Here is a 16822-nt window from a genome sequence, read left to right on the forward strand (position 1 = left end):
ATTCAGCAACAAAAAGAGCATCAGAAAGTGAAGAAAATGTTTCCGATCGAAACCCAACCAAACCTAAACATGTTCGCAACCACTAGATGGAAGCACAGGCCAAGAATGCGAAATTCGTTCAGGTAAAATCACGTTGAGAGTAACTCGTTTCTCAAACGTTTGCGCAACTTGATTTGATTTAACAGGTAACAAGTATTTGTAAGTGTGTCTCTCATTGAACAAGTTAAAAAGTTGATTTAGTTTTTTTGCTCTTTTCTCTCTCTTTCTGTCCCTCTTACTTTTTTCTCTCGGTATAAGTGATCAAATATATACACCAAAATAAAAGCAAAGCCCATCGATTTAAAATGGATGCCGATTTAGGATCAATAAATGACATCTTCATGTACGATTCTAGTATGGACACAGAGATTCTCAGTCAATCTCAATATGTAAGTAGAACTTTTTTGTTTCTTCTATTCTTTTGCAAAGAAAATATATTTATTTGTAGAAAAGAAAAAGCAAATTAATCTTGTAACTAATTGCAATCAACTATTTTTCTCCTTTTAAACTCTATCCTTCCTTTTAATTTTCGGCGTTTTCTTTTCTTCCTCTGTCTTTGTTTTCTATTACAATTTGATTGATTTCATTTTCACTTGTAACATAACAATCGTAATTTCCGTTAATTACATTGAAACAATTTGAAAATGAACCATCGTAATGATTCAATTTAAAACATTTTCGATCATTTTAAATTATCTCTTCTCAATATTCTCATTTTCTCAACCATCAAAAGGAATGGAATGATTCAGATAATCGTGGTTACAATGTGATCATTTTAAACGATCGACTCATGTCAGAAACCGTGCAATCGGAACACTCATACTTTAATAGTGGCTCAACATTGACTGATGATTATCCATCAAATGATATAACCATTGAATCCCATGGATCATCTTTCAAAGGTAAGTGTAGCAGATCCAATAAAACATTGAGAGTTTTACACCAGCAAATATCAAAAGCTGAAAGCAAAAAAGTATTTGCTAGAGGGGTGATGAGGGGTAAGGGGAGATCGGGAAAAGGATGAGAACTCGTTTTTGTTATTTAGTCCTGATTTAGAAAGAAGAAGAAGAGAAAAAAAAGAAAGAGACAGAATATGAGATAGAAAGGGAAGAAAGAAAGGTCGAAAGAGATACCGAAAGAAAAAGACCTGTTTGAGTCAATAACATTTGGTAAGAAGGTCAGCAACCTTCGCCGTGAGTTCTCATCATCAGCAATTTTCAAGTTACCTTCTCTTCAGCTAAGCAGAACTTACCTGAGAAGCCTACCTGTCTCAGACGTGATTATTAACTTCAGGCTCTCAATAGGAACAGAAAGAAAGAGAAAAAAAAAGAAAGAGAGAAAAGTAAATTCTCTTGCTTTTGAAAAATTCAAGCAACAATTTCCAACTTATTGAGATGTTCCCGATGACGGCGATGCCCAAGACTCACACACACACACACTCAGTGTGTGTGTGTGTGTGCTGAATACCTGAATTAACTTTCACCCTGAACTTTAATTGAATAGAATTTGAAATAATTTAAAATAATATTATTTTTTCTTGTTCCTTATTTTCTGATATATTATCTTATGTATGATTTATTGAATATGGCACAGATTTGGACATTGAATCTGAATGTTCACCGTCCATTCAATGTTACCTTTTCACTGGATTACCACCCACTCCCCCAGGATCAAATTCTGGGTCAGATTGTGAAATGTCAACACCAAGTAATAGTAACAGTGGTAATAGTTTATTTCAGTCTAGCACTTTGACACCTTCAATTCAATCAACAACAACACCAACACTTTCAAGAGATAATAGTTTGTCTTCATTATTTGGGATAAATAATCACAATGAAAATAACAACAATATTGATAATTTAACAAGTGATCATTTAAAATCAACACCTTCACTGTTAGCAGCAGCAATAACAACAACTAACTCAACCACAAATAACTCATCAACGACACGATCATCAACATTAACCACCACTGGTCGGACTACTGGACGTAAATCACGTAACAATAATAGCATCTTATCAACTCATTCACCATTATCGGCAACAACAACCACCGGATCATCATCATCATCAGTGACCTCAACAACAAATAATAATTCAAATAACAATAATAGTAATAATAATAATAGTAATTCAAATAATAATAATAACAATAATTCAACCAATTCACCAACCTCAACACCTTCACCAACCTCTTCATCTTCCTCATCAATTTCACCAGCATCAACGATCTCATCATCATCATCATCTACTTTCTCATCTTTACCCTCATCTTCATCCAATTCATCTTCATCTTTCTCATCATCTTCTTCAACCTCTTCAACATCATCTTCCGCTGCACCTTCACCTCTTGGTTCATCATCATCTCCATCTTCTTCACCCTTGTCCTCATCTTCAACGACAACACCAATTTCTTCAATCACCCCAGTAACATCATCAACCACCCCCTCAGCTTCACCACCTCCACCACCAACAACAACAACAACCTCAAATTCAACCTCCAAACGGGATAATTCAGGTTCGTCCAAAAATGTCCGTAACTTGAGCACAGCGGCAGCGGTTTCGACATTAATATCAGTTCAGCCCAAAAATGCGGCCAGTGGAACTGCCGTTATATTAACCGAAGAAGAGAAGAGAACCTTAATTGCTGAAGGTAAGAAATTCTAATAATAATCAACTAAATTTGTGTGTCAGTTAATCGCCTACACTATTAACTCACCAATGATGATTAATATAATAATCAACTTGAAACACAATCAAAGAAAAAGTAAAAATCTCAAGCCCTGATCCTAAAAAAATTCAGACAAAGATAAATTTATATATATAATTACAATTAAGTCGATAATGATTATCATGATCATTACCAAATATCAATCGTAATAATCATAATAATCTGAATTGATTAAGGATTGCCCTTCTTTCTTGTTGTGCCTTAATTGTGATGATTTATCTTTACAGTAGTAGTTAAAGGCAACATTCATACATACAATCAAAATCATTTGCATCGGTGAAGATGAAATTTAACAAAATCATGTAACTTCATTTTCTGCATCATCAATTACCTAAATCAGTCCAGCGATTGATTTGAATAATCAATATAATTTATATCAACTCAATGAAATAATTATTGTGTGATGATGATCACTCATTCATCCCTTTTCTGATTATTCATTAGCATCGTTAGTTAATTGTTATTAATAGTTGATCAAATCATTTTCACAACCATTAAGCTAAATCTTAATTCATCAAAAAAAAAAAATAATCTAAATCTTTAGTTTGAATTACAATCAACTTGATTCACAGATTAATAATCAACTCTCTCTATGTGGTCAACAATTAACTCATTTCTCTTTGACAATAATCTGAATTAATCAAGTACACAATATTTTGATCATACTAATTGTGAGAATTTAATTTATAATCAGATAAATTTAAATTGTTTCCAAAATTTTCTTAATTCATTTCAATTAAGACCTTTAATAAAAACCTTCAACTTCACATTAACCTGAAAAAAGTTAAATTAAGCTCGAGGTGTAAGATTGATTAACCTTTTAATCAAAAATAATTGTTAACTGTTGAAAAAGTGAACTAATTATAATGATAATAATAATTGTTAAGATTTTAATCATCATTATCACAATCAAATGGTTAAATCAATTGATTAGCTTGAACAATTAAAAGGTAAATACTTTGAAGGAAAAAAAAAATGAATCTTCAAATTGTGATCTCAACCTTTTCTGATTGCCTTTTATTTTTCCAAAATCTAATCAACTTACAACAATTAGTAAATTACTATTATTATTATATAATCAGTTGATGATGGTAATGATGATCATGATAATCACGATAACAAAGGTATTAACACATTAGCACCTTGCCAATTAGTTGATCAAGAAAAAAATCTCCAGAAAAGAAACCAAATTGTTGGCAATCAAATCACCAATTGAAAGTAAAAAGATTTTACAATCAAAGTTAATCAGAAAATGAATTTAATTGTACACCAATACAATCAAAAAGTAACCAACAATTTACTGTTTTTTTTTACCCTCACCTTATCCAGGAATTGTCTCTCATTAATTGTTAATAGTAACAATAACGATAATAATAGTAATCATAATCAACATGATAGTAAATGATAATGGCCGTTACAGGTTATATTAGATTGACGCCTTTTTCTTGATGATCTGAATTGTAATCAATGTGCAATCATAATCATAATGAATAATTGGAAAGGTTTTTCATGATAAAAGATTGATACTAAACTCCAATGTTTTAATTTACCTTGATGATGATGTTGATGAGCAGAAAAAATTGATGTTCTAATTTTAAGAAAGAATTAAAAAAAAACTAAGTGATTAACTAACAACAATTTATCAAAATCTTTTTGATTGATTATTATATTGGTTAAACAGAACCAGAATCTGAACAAAGTTTCAAAGATTCAACTTCATCTCATCATTATCTTTTAATACCTGAATAGATATTCATGGGTGGATCATGATGATGATGATGATGATGTTGTTGTTGTTGTTGTTGTTGTTGTTTAATGATAATGTTGATGATTTTGTCAGATTAATATTTCTGGCAACATTTAAATGTATCTTCAAGATTCTCAATGAAAGAGTTGCAAATTTAAAGGTAAACCAAATAATCATCTTATTGTTTTTATCATTAGATTCAGATTTATCATCATCATCATCTCATCATCTTATAATTATATACTGATGATGATGATAAAGTATTATGATGAAGATGAAACTCTCGAAAATTAAAGTCAACGCAATTAGAGTGGTAACTGTTTTCGGTCAGTCAGGTTTGAAGTGTAAACAAAAAAAAACAGAATCAACTTTCAAACTTGTCAACTGTTGATCATCATTGTGATCAACAATCAACAATCAACAACTTTACACAATTAGCATCATCAACAATCAACAAACTAAAATAATCTTCAAGTTAGTTTTTTTATCTTGTTTCAAGTTTCATTTCAAACTTTTTTATTGTCTCTTTTTTATCCCAATAATATTATCCAAATTATTCAATCGACATGATTTAATGAAAATTGTGCAACCACAATTAGATTTGATTGTTAACAATCAACCTTTTTTTTACCCATCTCTCTCTCTCTCTCTCTCTGTACCTACATTATATTTCACCAACAAATCAATTTATTAAATACTGAGATGATAAGTGTTAATTATAATTGATGTAACGATGACGATGATTAGATTAGACAGTAAAGATCACCTTTAATTGTTAGTTGATTATTTGTTGTCTTTTTTTTTCATTATAATTATTATTTCATGTTATCCATTTGTTAATTTCAATTACAATTAATATGATGATGATGATCAGGTTGATAATGATGGAGATGATCAAGAACAATTAACATAATTATAATACTACACAATTAAAGGAGACAGTTGGTTTTGTTTTTTTATCAACAATTAATTACCGATCCCATTGTCAGCCATGATTTATGTTTGTGTATCAATAACAATTGTTAATCAACAATTAATTTAATATTTATGTATAACAATAGGAAACAAGATGCCGGTTAATCATCATCATCATAATGTAGGTAGGTTGATGATGATGATGATTAAATCTAATTGTTTCAATGTGTAGTAATTTTGATTTATCAATTTCCTCTTAATTGACAATCAAATCAATCTTTTCAAGTGTTAGGGTTTCAATTTATTTTTCTTTACTCTAATATCTGTACCACAATTAACGTTTAATTGTTGTCTAATCCACTTAAAAGGTTAACAGGTTAACAAATGTGATTGCATATTTAAATCATCTGATTGATTAGTTGATGACAATTAAAAGGTTAATCTTGATTGTAATCATTTTTCAATGAGCAAATTAATATTTCTCTTCCTTGAGCAAATCATAATCATTGGTAGCAATTTACAATTGTATGGTGTTAATCTTGAGATGATTGTTGATTAGGATTAATTTTAAATCGTATCTAATATATCGGAAATTTTAATCACAATCAATTTCCACTTTAATTGTTACAGTTAGATTAGTATTGTAACCACAAGGTCTTTGGGTAAATGTTAACTACTATTTAAATTGTTGACTTTGTATTGATATCAACCAATACAATTTGATTGTTTGATTATTTTTATTACTTTAAATTGATTTAATTTTGCAGATTCCTGTTTTTAGTTTGTTGTTTCACTTTTTTTTAAACTGCTGATTAAATTGTAACAATCAAATTAAATACACAAACTTTTACACCCAAGGCTAAGTTAATGGTTATTTATTTACGGTAAAGTTAATTTTCACAATTTGACATCAATCAAAACAAGATGGTAAACAATCAACAACAATAATGATTAGATTACAATCAGTATTAAATTACATTAATTTTTCTTTCAAAAATTGATGATAATTAATTTCCAACAATCATCGTATAAGGTGAAAATTGTTAATCTTAATTGTTATCTGAATATTTTTCTGTTGGTATATTAGTGATTCATAAATAGTAATAACAATTAGTGAATGAATAGAATTGTAAACTAAATTGTTCAACAAGAATTAGTAATTGTGATTTAAACTCGTTGTATTGGTTATCTTTAATTCATGTTTAAATTGTTGTGGTAACTTTAACATAAGACATTTAATTGTTGTATTATTATAATCAAAAAAAAAGGTGAAAATCAGTTTAAAACGTAATTGTCATTCAATTGTCAGCTAATTGTTGTTCATTAGAATGGTAATTAAATATTTTCTTCCTAATTGTTTGGTCAAATATTCAAAACACATTCCTCCCCGTCTCTTAATCCAGTTACAATTAACGGAAATATGATCTTACGGCTATATTAAATTACCTCTTGTGTATATGTAATAGGAATTGTCGCTTGCCTCAGGCTATTTGGATGGATAATTTTTTACCACTTCCCTCCTTCCTCCTTCCTCCTCCTCATCATCCTTCACATCATCATCATCATCATCATCATTATCATCAACATCTTCTTACAAAATCAAGGTCACTCGTCTTATTAAATTGCCCAATCTAATTTAGTTGTTGTCTTGTTACCTGTTGAATGTTGCGATTATGTTTGCCATTGGGTTTGTCCAGGATTTTTAATTAATTACCTGAGACTTGAAACTTGTGATTTAATTGAATTACCAGTGATAGAAAAAATTAAGATTATCTTTATATTGAGTATATTGCTTTTTAATTGTAACAATTAATGGCCTGGTATTATGATACTGATTTACTGATTGGATATCTGATCACATGTTTGTGTTTTGTTTATTACAATCAAATTATCATCATGATAATTGTTTAAATTGTCAGAAAACATAAAAGCAAAAGTTAATTTCATCTCAATTAATATACATTGTTTTTAGTTATCAATGCTCATTATGATTGATAATTAAATGCCCTTGACAATTAACTAATCAATTAATCTCTGTATCAATCTGTTAGCCTGCAAAAATAATTACTGCTAACATTGATTAACAAGTTTGATTGTTCAAGTTAATTAAACTAAATTATTTTCTTGTGCTTAATTGCTTGACCATCTCTTGAGATAATATTAACTGTAGTTGACCTGATTGTTGACCAGTTTTAATTGTTTTACATAAATCAATTGGTCTATTGAGTTAATTTCTAGATTGTATCAAGTAATGTTTTTGTCTCAATTGCAATTAAATGTTAACAATCAACATTACAAAGTGTTAATTAACATTATTATCATTTTAGGTTAATGGTTTTCATTGAATAATTTTTTTTTTAATTGTTTGTCTTGAATTTTTGATTGTTGAAAATACAAAAAAGATTCCATTTAATTGTTTAATTAAGATGATTAAAGTAGGAAAGATGATTCAATCAAATTAACAGGAAATTGTTGTTGATTTATGTTGATATTTGATTACCTACCCTAGTAAACAATTAACTTTTCATACAATTTAAATATTAATCCAGTTGATGATCAAGATGGAGGTATAATCTTGATAACGGTGATTTTCATGATTAGACTTAATTGTTGGTCAAATTTTGATTAACTCAATCGTTTTGAAAATACTCCTTTCAATTGGACTGATTAACTTTTTCTCAAAACTGAATTAACTCATGATTTTTGATAACAATTTATCATTGACTCAATCAAAAGGACATCTAATATTATGTGTTAATAGCAATTAAATTTAATTGTATCCACTACACAAAAGTATTAGATTGTGTTATAATATGTACACATTAAAATCCATGTTGCTAACACAATTAAATTTGATTGTAAGTTGATCACCATCAAGATTTGTTAAATAATTGCCTAGGTAGGTAAAAAAAAAGTATATTAATTGTAACTAATCAATTGATTGCTTACAATTTTATTTATTAATCATCATCATAATCTGTTGAGCTTTTCAATTTACTCTTTTAATCATTTGAAACTTTCACTTTGATCATCGTCTTCAACAATCAATACCATCACTTAATTGTTAGATTACAATTAAAAACCTAAACTGTAAACCAGGTAGATTGATTATCGTTTCAACAAATTAACCTTACCTTGCAATTTGTGACTCTCACTCTCACCAATATAATTAAATAAATGATCAGCAATTATAATAAATTATTTAATCGTATATATATAATTTAATTGTAATTCAACTTAATTGGTTTTCAACTGGATTGATCAAATGATCAACTGATTAAACCTGGTTGATCGTGAAAGTTAAATACTGTGTGTCTGCAATTAAATTACATATTTAAGAGGACCTCTAATTTTGCAAAGTTAAGTAATTAATCAACTAAATGAGGCTTTAATCATGAATCTTAATCATAATCCATAAATACATGTGTAGCAATCAGAGTCAAAGTACCCACTTGATCAAAAATCAACAATTATAATTAACTTTTCTTCACTACAACAATCACAACAAAATTAACTCGAGAGAAGCAAAAAAAAAGTTAATAACAATCGATGATCAAATTAATTAACTTTTTTTGACCAATCATCAAACCAGAAAATGACCAATTAATTGTTAACTTGATTTAATACCTGAAATCCGCACAACTACAATTAAATTATTATTATATTAACAAGTTAAGTATTAACTGAACACAATTTTTATCCGGTTGGTCAAAGCTAATTGGTTTCAGGCTAAATTGTTGGTCAGTTATTTATAAATATTATTTATTGTAGATCCTTGATTGTAATTTAGTTGGTCAATTATCATCTGACTGATCATTGAGACACAATCTTAATCACTTAGAAGCTTAAATTTCAAGTTGATTAGGCATAACAATTAATCCAAAGTAGATCAACAATCAAATCTCCCAAACCCAAACTTAGTTTTTTTATATAATATTAATACTTGATTAACCTAAATTTTTTTTGATTGTAATGAAAAAAATAAACATTTTTTTTTTCTATCTCTTAATCCAATTGTAATTGTAGTTAGTGTGCTAATCTTAATCACAAATACTCAATTTACCTTGTGTGTTGATCATAATTTGATCAAATTGTTATTATTATTGTTTAACAACAACATCAACAGAAAACACATTGAATATATTGTATTGTTAATTGTTGATTCAGTTTCTACCAGAACCTTTTAATCATTGACTCTAATCAAACATTGATTAACTGTTAATTGTTACACTGACACAACAGCCATTCACATAATTAAATGTTTCTCTATGAAAGCTAGAAACAATTAAGCAGCTCTTTTTGATTGTTATATTGATTTAGATGTTAATTATTATCATTATTAAACCAGGACAAGGAATAAAGTTAATCAAATCTAATCTTATATAACTTATTAGACTGAATAAGAGCCAAAAAATGGTTACTAACAATCATGCTAATCAACAATTTAAATGTTGTCTTTTATTTATTATTAATCTCTGACCCTTAATTGTTGTCTTTATAGATTATTGTTAATTCAATCTAATTCAATTTGAGAAATTACTTGTAACAATTGAAACTTTGCTTATCATCAAATTATTAACTATTGGTACTAATCAATTGTACACATTGAGTAAATATATATATATAAATTGTATTGTTGATTGTTATCAAAATTGATTTGAAATGAAAGTTTTTTTTTTAATTGTTACCAGAAAACCAGAAAAGTTTCATTCTTATGAACCAGAATAAGATGATGATAAATGTATGTTATCATCATGAAACTCACACGATCTCAACCCATGAGTTTCAAATGATGATGAAAAATGGGTTTGATCAAATCAAATCAATCGATTTTGATTATTTCCAATCAAATCATTTTGATTATCATTCATTATTGCTGATTGATTAAATAAGGTGTCCCTGCTGTGAATACATAACATTCAATCAAATCATGATGATGATAATAAATTGTAGTCAACAAAATTTTACTTGTTAATCATCAGAATCAAAATCATCTTAATTATGTTCACAATCCTTTTTTTTTAATTCGCAATTTAAGCTTTACAAAAACTTTATTAGTTTCTTTTATTTGTTTGATTGTTGAACATTATATTATATTATCTGTAAGAGTGATTAAAATCCTTTAAATCACTTGATTGATGTTGATTTACCTGTTGATTCTCAGGATCTTGATTAGTTAAAGTTTCTTTCTCTGGTTGAAATGACCGGAAATGTCAATGAAGTGTTTACAATCAGCATGGAAAAAAGTTTTCTATTATATTTCTTAATGATGATTAAGATTATATGATGATGATTGTGTTGATCAGTTAATTGTGTGTTCCAAAGTTAACTAATCATTTTGAGAGGAAAATAATTCCTAATGGTCAAAATGTTACCTTACAACAATCAAGTTAATCATTAACAATTAAAGTTTATCAACAGTTAATCATTTCATGCATAGATGATGATGATTGGTAAACTTGAACGATTCCTATTAACTGATTGTTATTAACTTAATTGTGACAATTATATTTCAAGCCCGAGTTTCCTTAGACTTGGATTGAAGCAAAAAAAAGACGTGTCCTTATTGATTAATGTGACTTATTGTTGATTACTAATTAACTATAGTTGATTAATTGGGATTAACTTTGTTTCAAAATTAAGTTTCTTGATTTGGTTACTATTAATAGTTTCCATTCATTAACCTGAACAATTTATGATCAATTGATTGTGTAAATAATATTTGCCTAGAAACCAGAGTTTTTTTTAAATTGTTGGCTTGGTCAATGAATTAATCAAGGTAACAATTAGAGTTACAGTTTATTACTGTTACGTACTTAAAAAAAAACTAATTGTTAACGATGGTTAATAGACGATAATCAAATTGTTAATTGTGAGTCAAACTAAATTAAACATTTGTCCAATTATTTTAATCCCTCTTTATGGTAATTTAATGTTAATCTAATGATTGTAATTAACCAACTATTACAATCTGTTGTCAAGTTTATCAACTAAAAACTTTAATTAGTTAATGGTGATATACCAACAACAACATTAAATTATATTGTAACAGTTTTCTAATCATCACAATTATAATTAAACAATTATAATCACCACCAGCATGTCACTTAAGGTGTGGATATTTATAAATACATAATGTATTGTATAAGTTGATTAAAATCAATCTGTCTGTTGATTTGTATCTGCGTTTAAATTACAGCAATTAAAATCCCCTAAAGAAACAATTACAATCCCATTGGCTGTGTCTCTCTTTGATTGTGATTAATTCAGTTAAATTTCAGTATTTTCCATGAATAATAGGCAATCATAATAATAGAAGATTTTTTTTGTCAAGAGATTCACTTTTTTTTTTCACCAAACTTGAAATTTTTGTTTCCACTTTAGTTGTACATTGAGAAGTTACAACTTTGTCATGGTTGTGTGAATGGAAAGGATAACCTTGCTTCAGGGCATTTGCCTCATCCTGAAATGAATTAACTTGGAAAACATTGAGACAGGAGGAGAGTGGGAGTGGAAGTGAAAGTGTCACCAAATGTGACTAAACATCATCATAATCATTATTACAATAATATCATAATCATAACAATAATAATGACGATGATGAAAAGATTTCAATTCTGTTGGTGATTGTTGTTTCCTCGTCTCCAGGAAGCATCATCATTATCATCAACAACTATTGTAGTGTATCAAAGATATTGAGCAATCCAACAAGTACACATAATATGTGTAACGAAATAGACACACAATCAATATATTAATTTGTTAATCAATGGAAGAAAAAGAAATTTTAAATCTTCAAGTGTCAAGATTAATCAAATGCAACAATTAAGCGAAATTTAAAAAAAATTAATTCACGAAATCAGGTTAAAACTGTTACACCTTTTTTACTTGATTGTGTCCAGTTGATTCAACTGATTGTATGGCCAACACTTTAATCAACACAATTAACTTTTGACCAACATGAAATTGTTACAATAATCACGTTATATTGATTTGATTTTCATTCTTTTCTTTATTATTATGATTATCTTTTTGATTGTTTGATTAAATTCAAATGATCTAATCCAGGTTATCCAATTCCAACACGATTTCCATTAACCAAAGCTGAAGAACGAAGTCTCAAAAAGATTCGACGAAAGATTAAGAACAAAATTTCAGCTCAAGAATCGAGGAGAAAGAAAAAAGAATATATGGAAGAATTAGAACGTCGAGTTCAACAATTAGATCAACGAGCCAAAGAATCAGAGAGAAGAGCTCAACAATTAGATCAACGAAACAAAGAATTGGAAAACGAAAATAAAACTTTACTCCAACACTTTAGTCTATGTAAGGCAACACATACTCACAGCAACAATTTAAATGCCAATCAACAATTACCATCATTACAAACTCAACAATTAACGACAATAACACCACCACCATCATCATCGACAATTAATAATTCAACTGAATCACTATTAATGTCATTGGATAAGGTTAAAATTGAATTACCAATGATTAAGAAAATTAAGATTGAACCTGAGGAAGATGAGACAACAACGACAACGGGATCAACTATCTAATAGTAACAATTAACTTTAATCGTCAACAATGTTTTTGCTTTTTTTTTAATTATCATGATAATAACTTTTTTGTCCTATCATTAATTTTAATTGTCTAATTTTTGGGCTTGATTGGTTATCCAATTGTGTGTCTATCATCATCATCACCTTCCTTACTCTCTCTCTCTCTCTTCCGACTTCATCTTCAGATATATTTATATTGTGATACATTGTGATGATAATTATGAGCATGTTGATGATGATGCAGTTAATTTTTAATCAACAATCAACAAGGTATAATTTATATATTATGATATTATGGTTAAACTTTTGCTTCTTGCTCTGACGATGATGATTTTACAAACAAACAATTTACTACAAACAACAAACCACCGCAACAATTAACTTCCTATTCACAATCAACGTCTATTTTTCCGGCAATTAGTTAACAATTTGGACTCAACAACCTGATCTTTATTAACAGAGATATACAAAAACTGTTAATTATAATACATTTGTTTTTCGTTTTTAATTATTATTGGTGAAAGATTATGTTTATTAACTATATTTTTAACTAATTATTTATATGCAATCAATTTATATCATTAACTATTTCAAACTACATAATATTAATTTATATTTACAATCAAATCAAAAACACAAATCAACTTTAACAGAATCTAAATGATGATGATTACGATGACAAATCGAATCAAATTTTATGATTTAACTGTCTACCTGATTAATTAACCTGGAAGACAATCAACAATACCACCACCAACAATTGAATTAACCTTTGATTCAAAGCCTTAATCAACATTAATTTAATTACTGCAAAACTTTTCAATGGATTAAAGTTACCACCGATTGGATTATAATAAATGGGAGAAACAATTAAAAGCAAGAAATTAATATATTATATATCATAAAAATCATAATTATCATCATCTAAATGATAATCAAAAAGATAATCAATATCAACTGTAAACAATTAATCAACAACTACCAACGAAAACGCAACGATAACAATCAAAACAAAAATCCCAACGATATTTACTCTTGGAATTGTGAAGACAACAATCAACTAATTGTGAACCATTTTCTAAATCAATGGTGATTATAATTGATGTACTTTTAATCACCTTTTTTTTATCATAAATCACTGGATTATCATCAAAATCAATTCTGTAATTGATAAACTAGAATTTTGTTTTCCTCTCCCTCAAATCCACTTTTAATCATCACGTTTTTTTACCTGATGATCAAGATGATGAGATTATTAAGAAACGATGAGAAAATGATGATGATGATTGTAATTCAATCCGTTTTTATCCATATTGTGTTTGTTTTTATCCTCATCTTATGATAAAATTTCCCTCCCACAAGAATTGTATCCACCTCAACCTCTTCCCACCTCCACCTTAGCCTCACACTTTCCACCACCGATCACCTTTAACGACATTGATGATAGAATTGACGTTTTTTTTTGTCATCTTCATCTTTCCATCCAATTTTCATCCTTTATTATTATCATGATGATGATAATCTGATTCAATGGTCCGGGTATAAAGAGCAGAATCCATTTCATCCATGTTGTTTTTTCCCATTGGAAGTTATCATTACCAATCTGACGATTTAAACAATCAACTGTAATTCATCAACAATCATCACCCTCATCATGAGAAGCGGCAACATTTTAATCATCAATTTATTTGCTTTTTTTCTGATATAAATCAGCAACAATCAGAATCAAAAGTGTGAGGATCTGATGGTGCAAAGAAAAAGCTAAACATGATCAACTAAGCGTTTTCTTGGTGATTATAATCAACTCTTTAACAACAGTAACTTTGTCTTCATCATGATTATCATCTTAATCCATTAATCATCTTTGATCATCATGAAAATTAAGGTGATTCCTTTTACATTCCAACTCATTATTCACTTTTTCCCTTTACTCATTCATCACTTACTCTCAATCAATTTGTTGATTGCTCTTATAACAACCATCCTTTTTAATTTATTATTCTCGTAACAATTAACTTGTTTGTATGTTTTAATTGACCAATTGGTCAGTTAATTGTCCATTTTTATCCCTCCTCTCTCTTTGCTGTCCACTGCAAGCAAATCAAACCATTGATTGTTATCATTGATTAATAATGGATGATTTTTGAATATGATGAACGATGAATGATCAACGGATTAGATTTGATTGTTTATCAACCTAGTCGATGATATTAACAATTAGCTAATGATTTGTTTTTTTCCTCTTTGATTGATTCCTCTTAATGATTATCATTACAATGATGATATTCTGATGATAGCAATTGTAGATGATTTGTAGTAATCAATTGATTTACTAAAGCTATTTGTTTATTCAATTGTACAACTATTAATATTATCCAAGCCAATGGTAAATTATTAATTTACAATTGTAATTGCTATTATTTTACTATCATTATCTTCATTACCAACTGATTCTTGCTCTAGTTAATTTCATTCATCCAGTTTCAATCATCGTTAATCATCAATTGTTAATCAAAATTGCTTTAAGGTTTTTTATCCGGTTCATTTTTATCATAATCACAATCACAGAAAACATAACAATTTATCAACTATTTTAATTCTGGGCTGAAACAATTAACTCTTAACCACAATTAACAACTTTAATTTAAAACAAAAATGCCTTAACATTTTTACCGTCCAAACCAAATTTAAACTAAATCAAATCAAAACAAATCTAATTACAATTCCTTAAAAAAAAAACTTTTTCCTGGTTCCCTATTCAATGGTAATCATTAATTTCTCTCTGTCTATCTTTGGGTTTTGTTTAATTGTAAAACAAATCATCAACAATTAGCTAATTGTTTACTATATCTCACTCTGATGATGATGATTAAGATGATAATGATGATCAAAAGCACATGCAGACACAATCAAACCTTTTTCATTTTCTTCAAATTCATTTTTTATCCTCATTTGGAATCTCTCTCTCTCTTAATTCAATTAACTAATTTTTTTAATTGTTCTCTCTCTTTCTCTCAAAATTGTTAATCAAATAGAAAATCAAAAAAATAGAGAGAAATCAAATCGAAAAACAATTAACCCAATATTTTTGATTCGATACAAGAGATTAAGAGGAAAATTAACTTTTCTCTGCAATATTTTTTCCTCCCCAATGTTGTCTCTATTTCTCAGCACATTGATTATAATATTTAAATAGATAATTAATGTTAATTGTTTTGGAATTTAATTTATATAATAATTTAATTGATTGGTCAAAGTGTTTGGTGACCAGAACAAAAAAAAACAAGACAAAGAAAAGATAATCAAAAGTGATTCAATTCTAAATCATCACAAAACTAAAAAGCATCACGATTACGATGCTCGAAATGTTCAACATGGATTTTTTTTCGTATCGCAAAACTTATTAACTAATTGTAATTTCTCTCGATTTTGTTTTTTTTTCGGGCAAAATTGTATTTATATTATTCTGCTTATTTTATGATTTACTCTTAATTATCTGTGTATATCATCGAGCAATTAATTCACATGGGTTTCTCCTTCCTTCCTCTGTCTCCCTGATTTTTTTTCTTCCATCGATGAACTTTTTTGTTTATCCTTTTTCCCTTTCTCTCTCTATTCCAATTCTGGTCAATTGCTCTGGATGAATACAAGAAATACATCTGATTATATTACTGAATAAATTTATGGGTGAAAAATCTGATTAATTAATTATCTTGTGTCCAATTCAATTAATCCTTCGGTTTCCATGAAAATGGTTATGTTTATTTTTACTGGTTAATCATTGCATCGCCATCAATATCATGATTTGGGTAACAAATTGGGTAAA

General features: G+C 28.2%; 1 protein-coding gene across 1 annotated transcript; it reads left to right on the top strand.

Annotated features, from left to right (window-relative positions):
* Nucleotides 1–179: 179 nt before the first annotated feature.
* LOC128391406 (uncharacterized protein DDB_G0271670-like) lies at nt 180–16704 on the top strand. The gene is made up of 4 exons (XM_053351292.1): nt 180–428; nt 773–941; nt 1633–2691; nt 12500–16704. The coding sequence occupies exons 1-4, from the start codon at nt 345–347 to the stop codon at nt 12991–12993; spliced, it is 1806 nt and encodes a 601-aa protein (XP_053207267.1). The 5' UTR covers nt 180–344; the 3' UTR covers nt 12994–16704.
* The last annotated feature ends 118 nt before the right edge of the window (nt 16705–16822 follow it).

Source organism: Panonychus citri, unplaced genomic scaffold, assembly GCF_014898815.1.
Source record: "Panonychus citri isolate SS breed McGregor unplaced genomic scaffold, ASM1489881v1 Contig00134, whole genome shotgun sequence".
In the NCBI taxonomy this organism is placed as follows: Eukaryota; Metazoa; Arthropoda; class Arachnida; order Trombidiformes; family Tetranychidae; genus Panonychus; species Panonychus citri.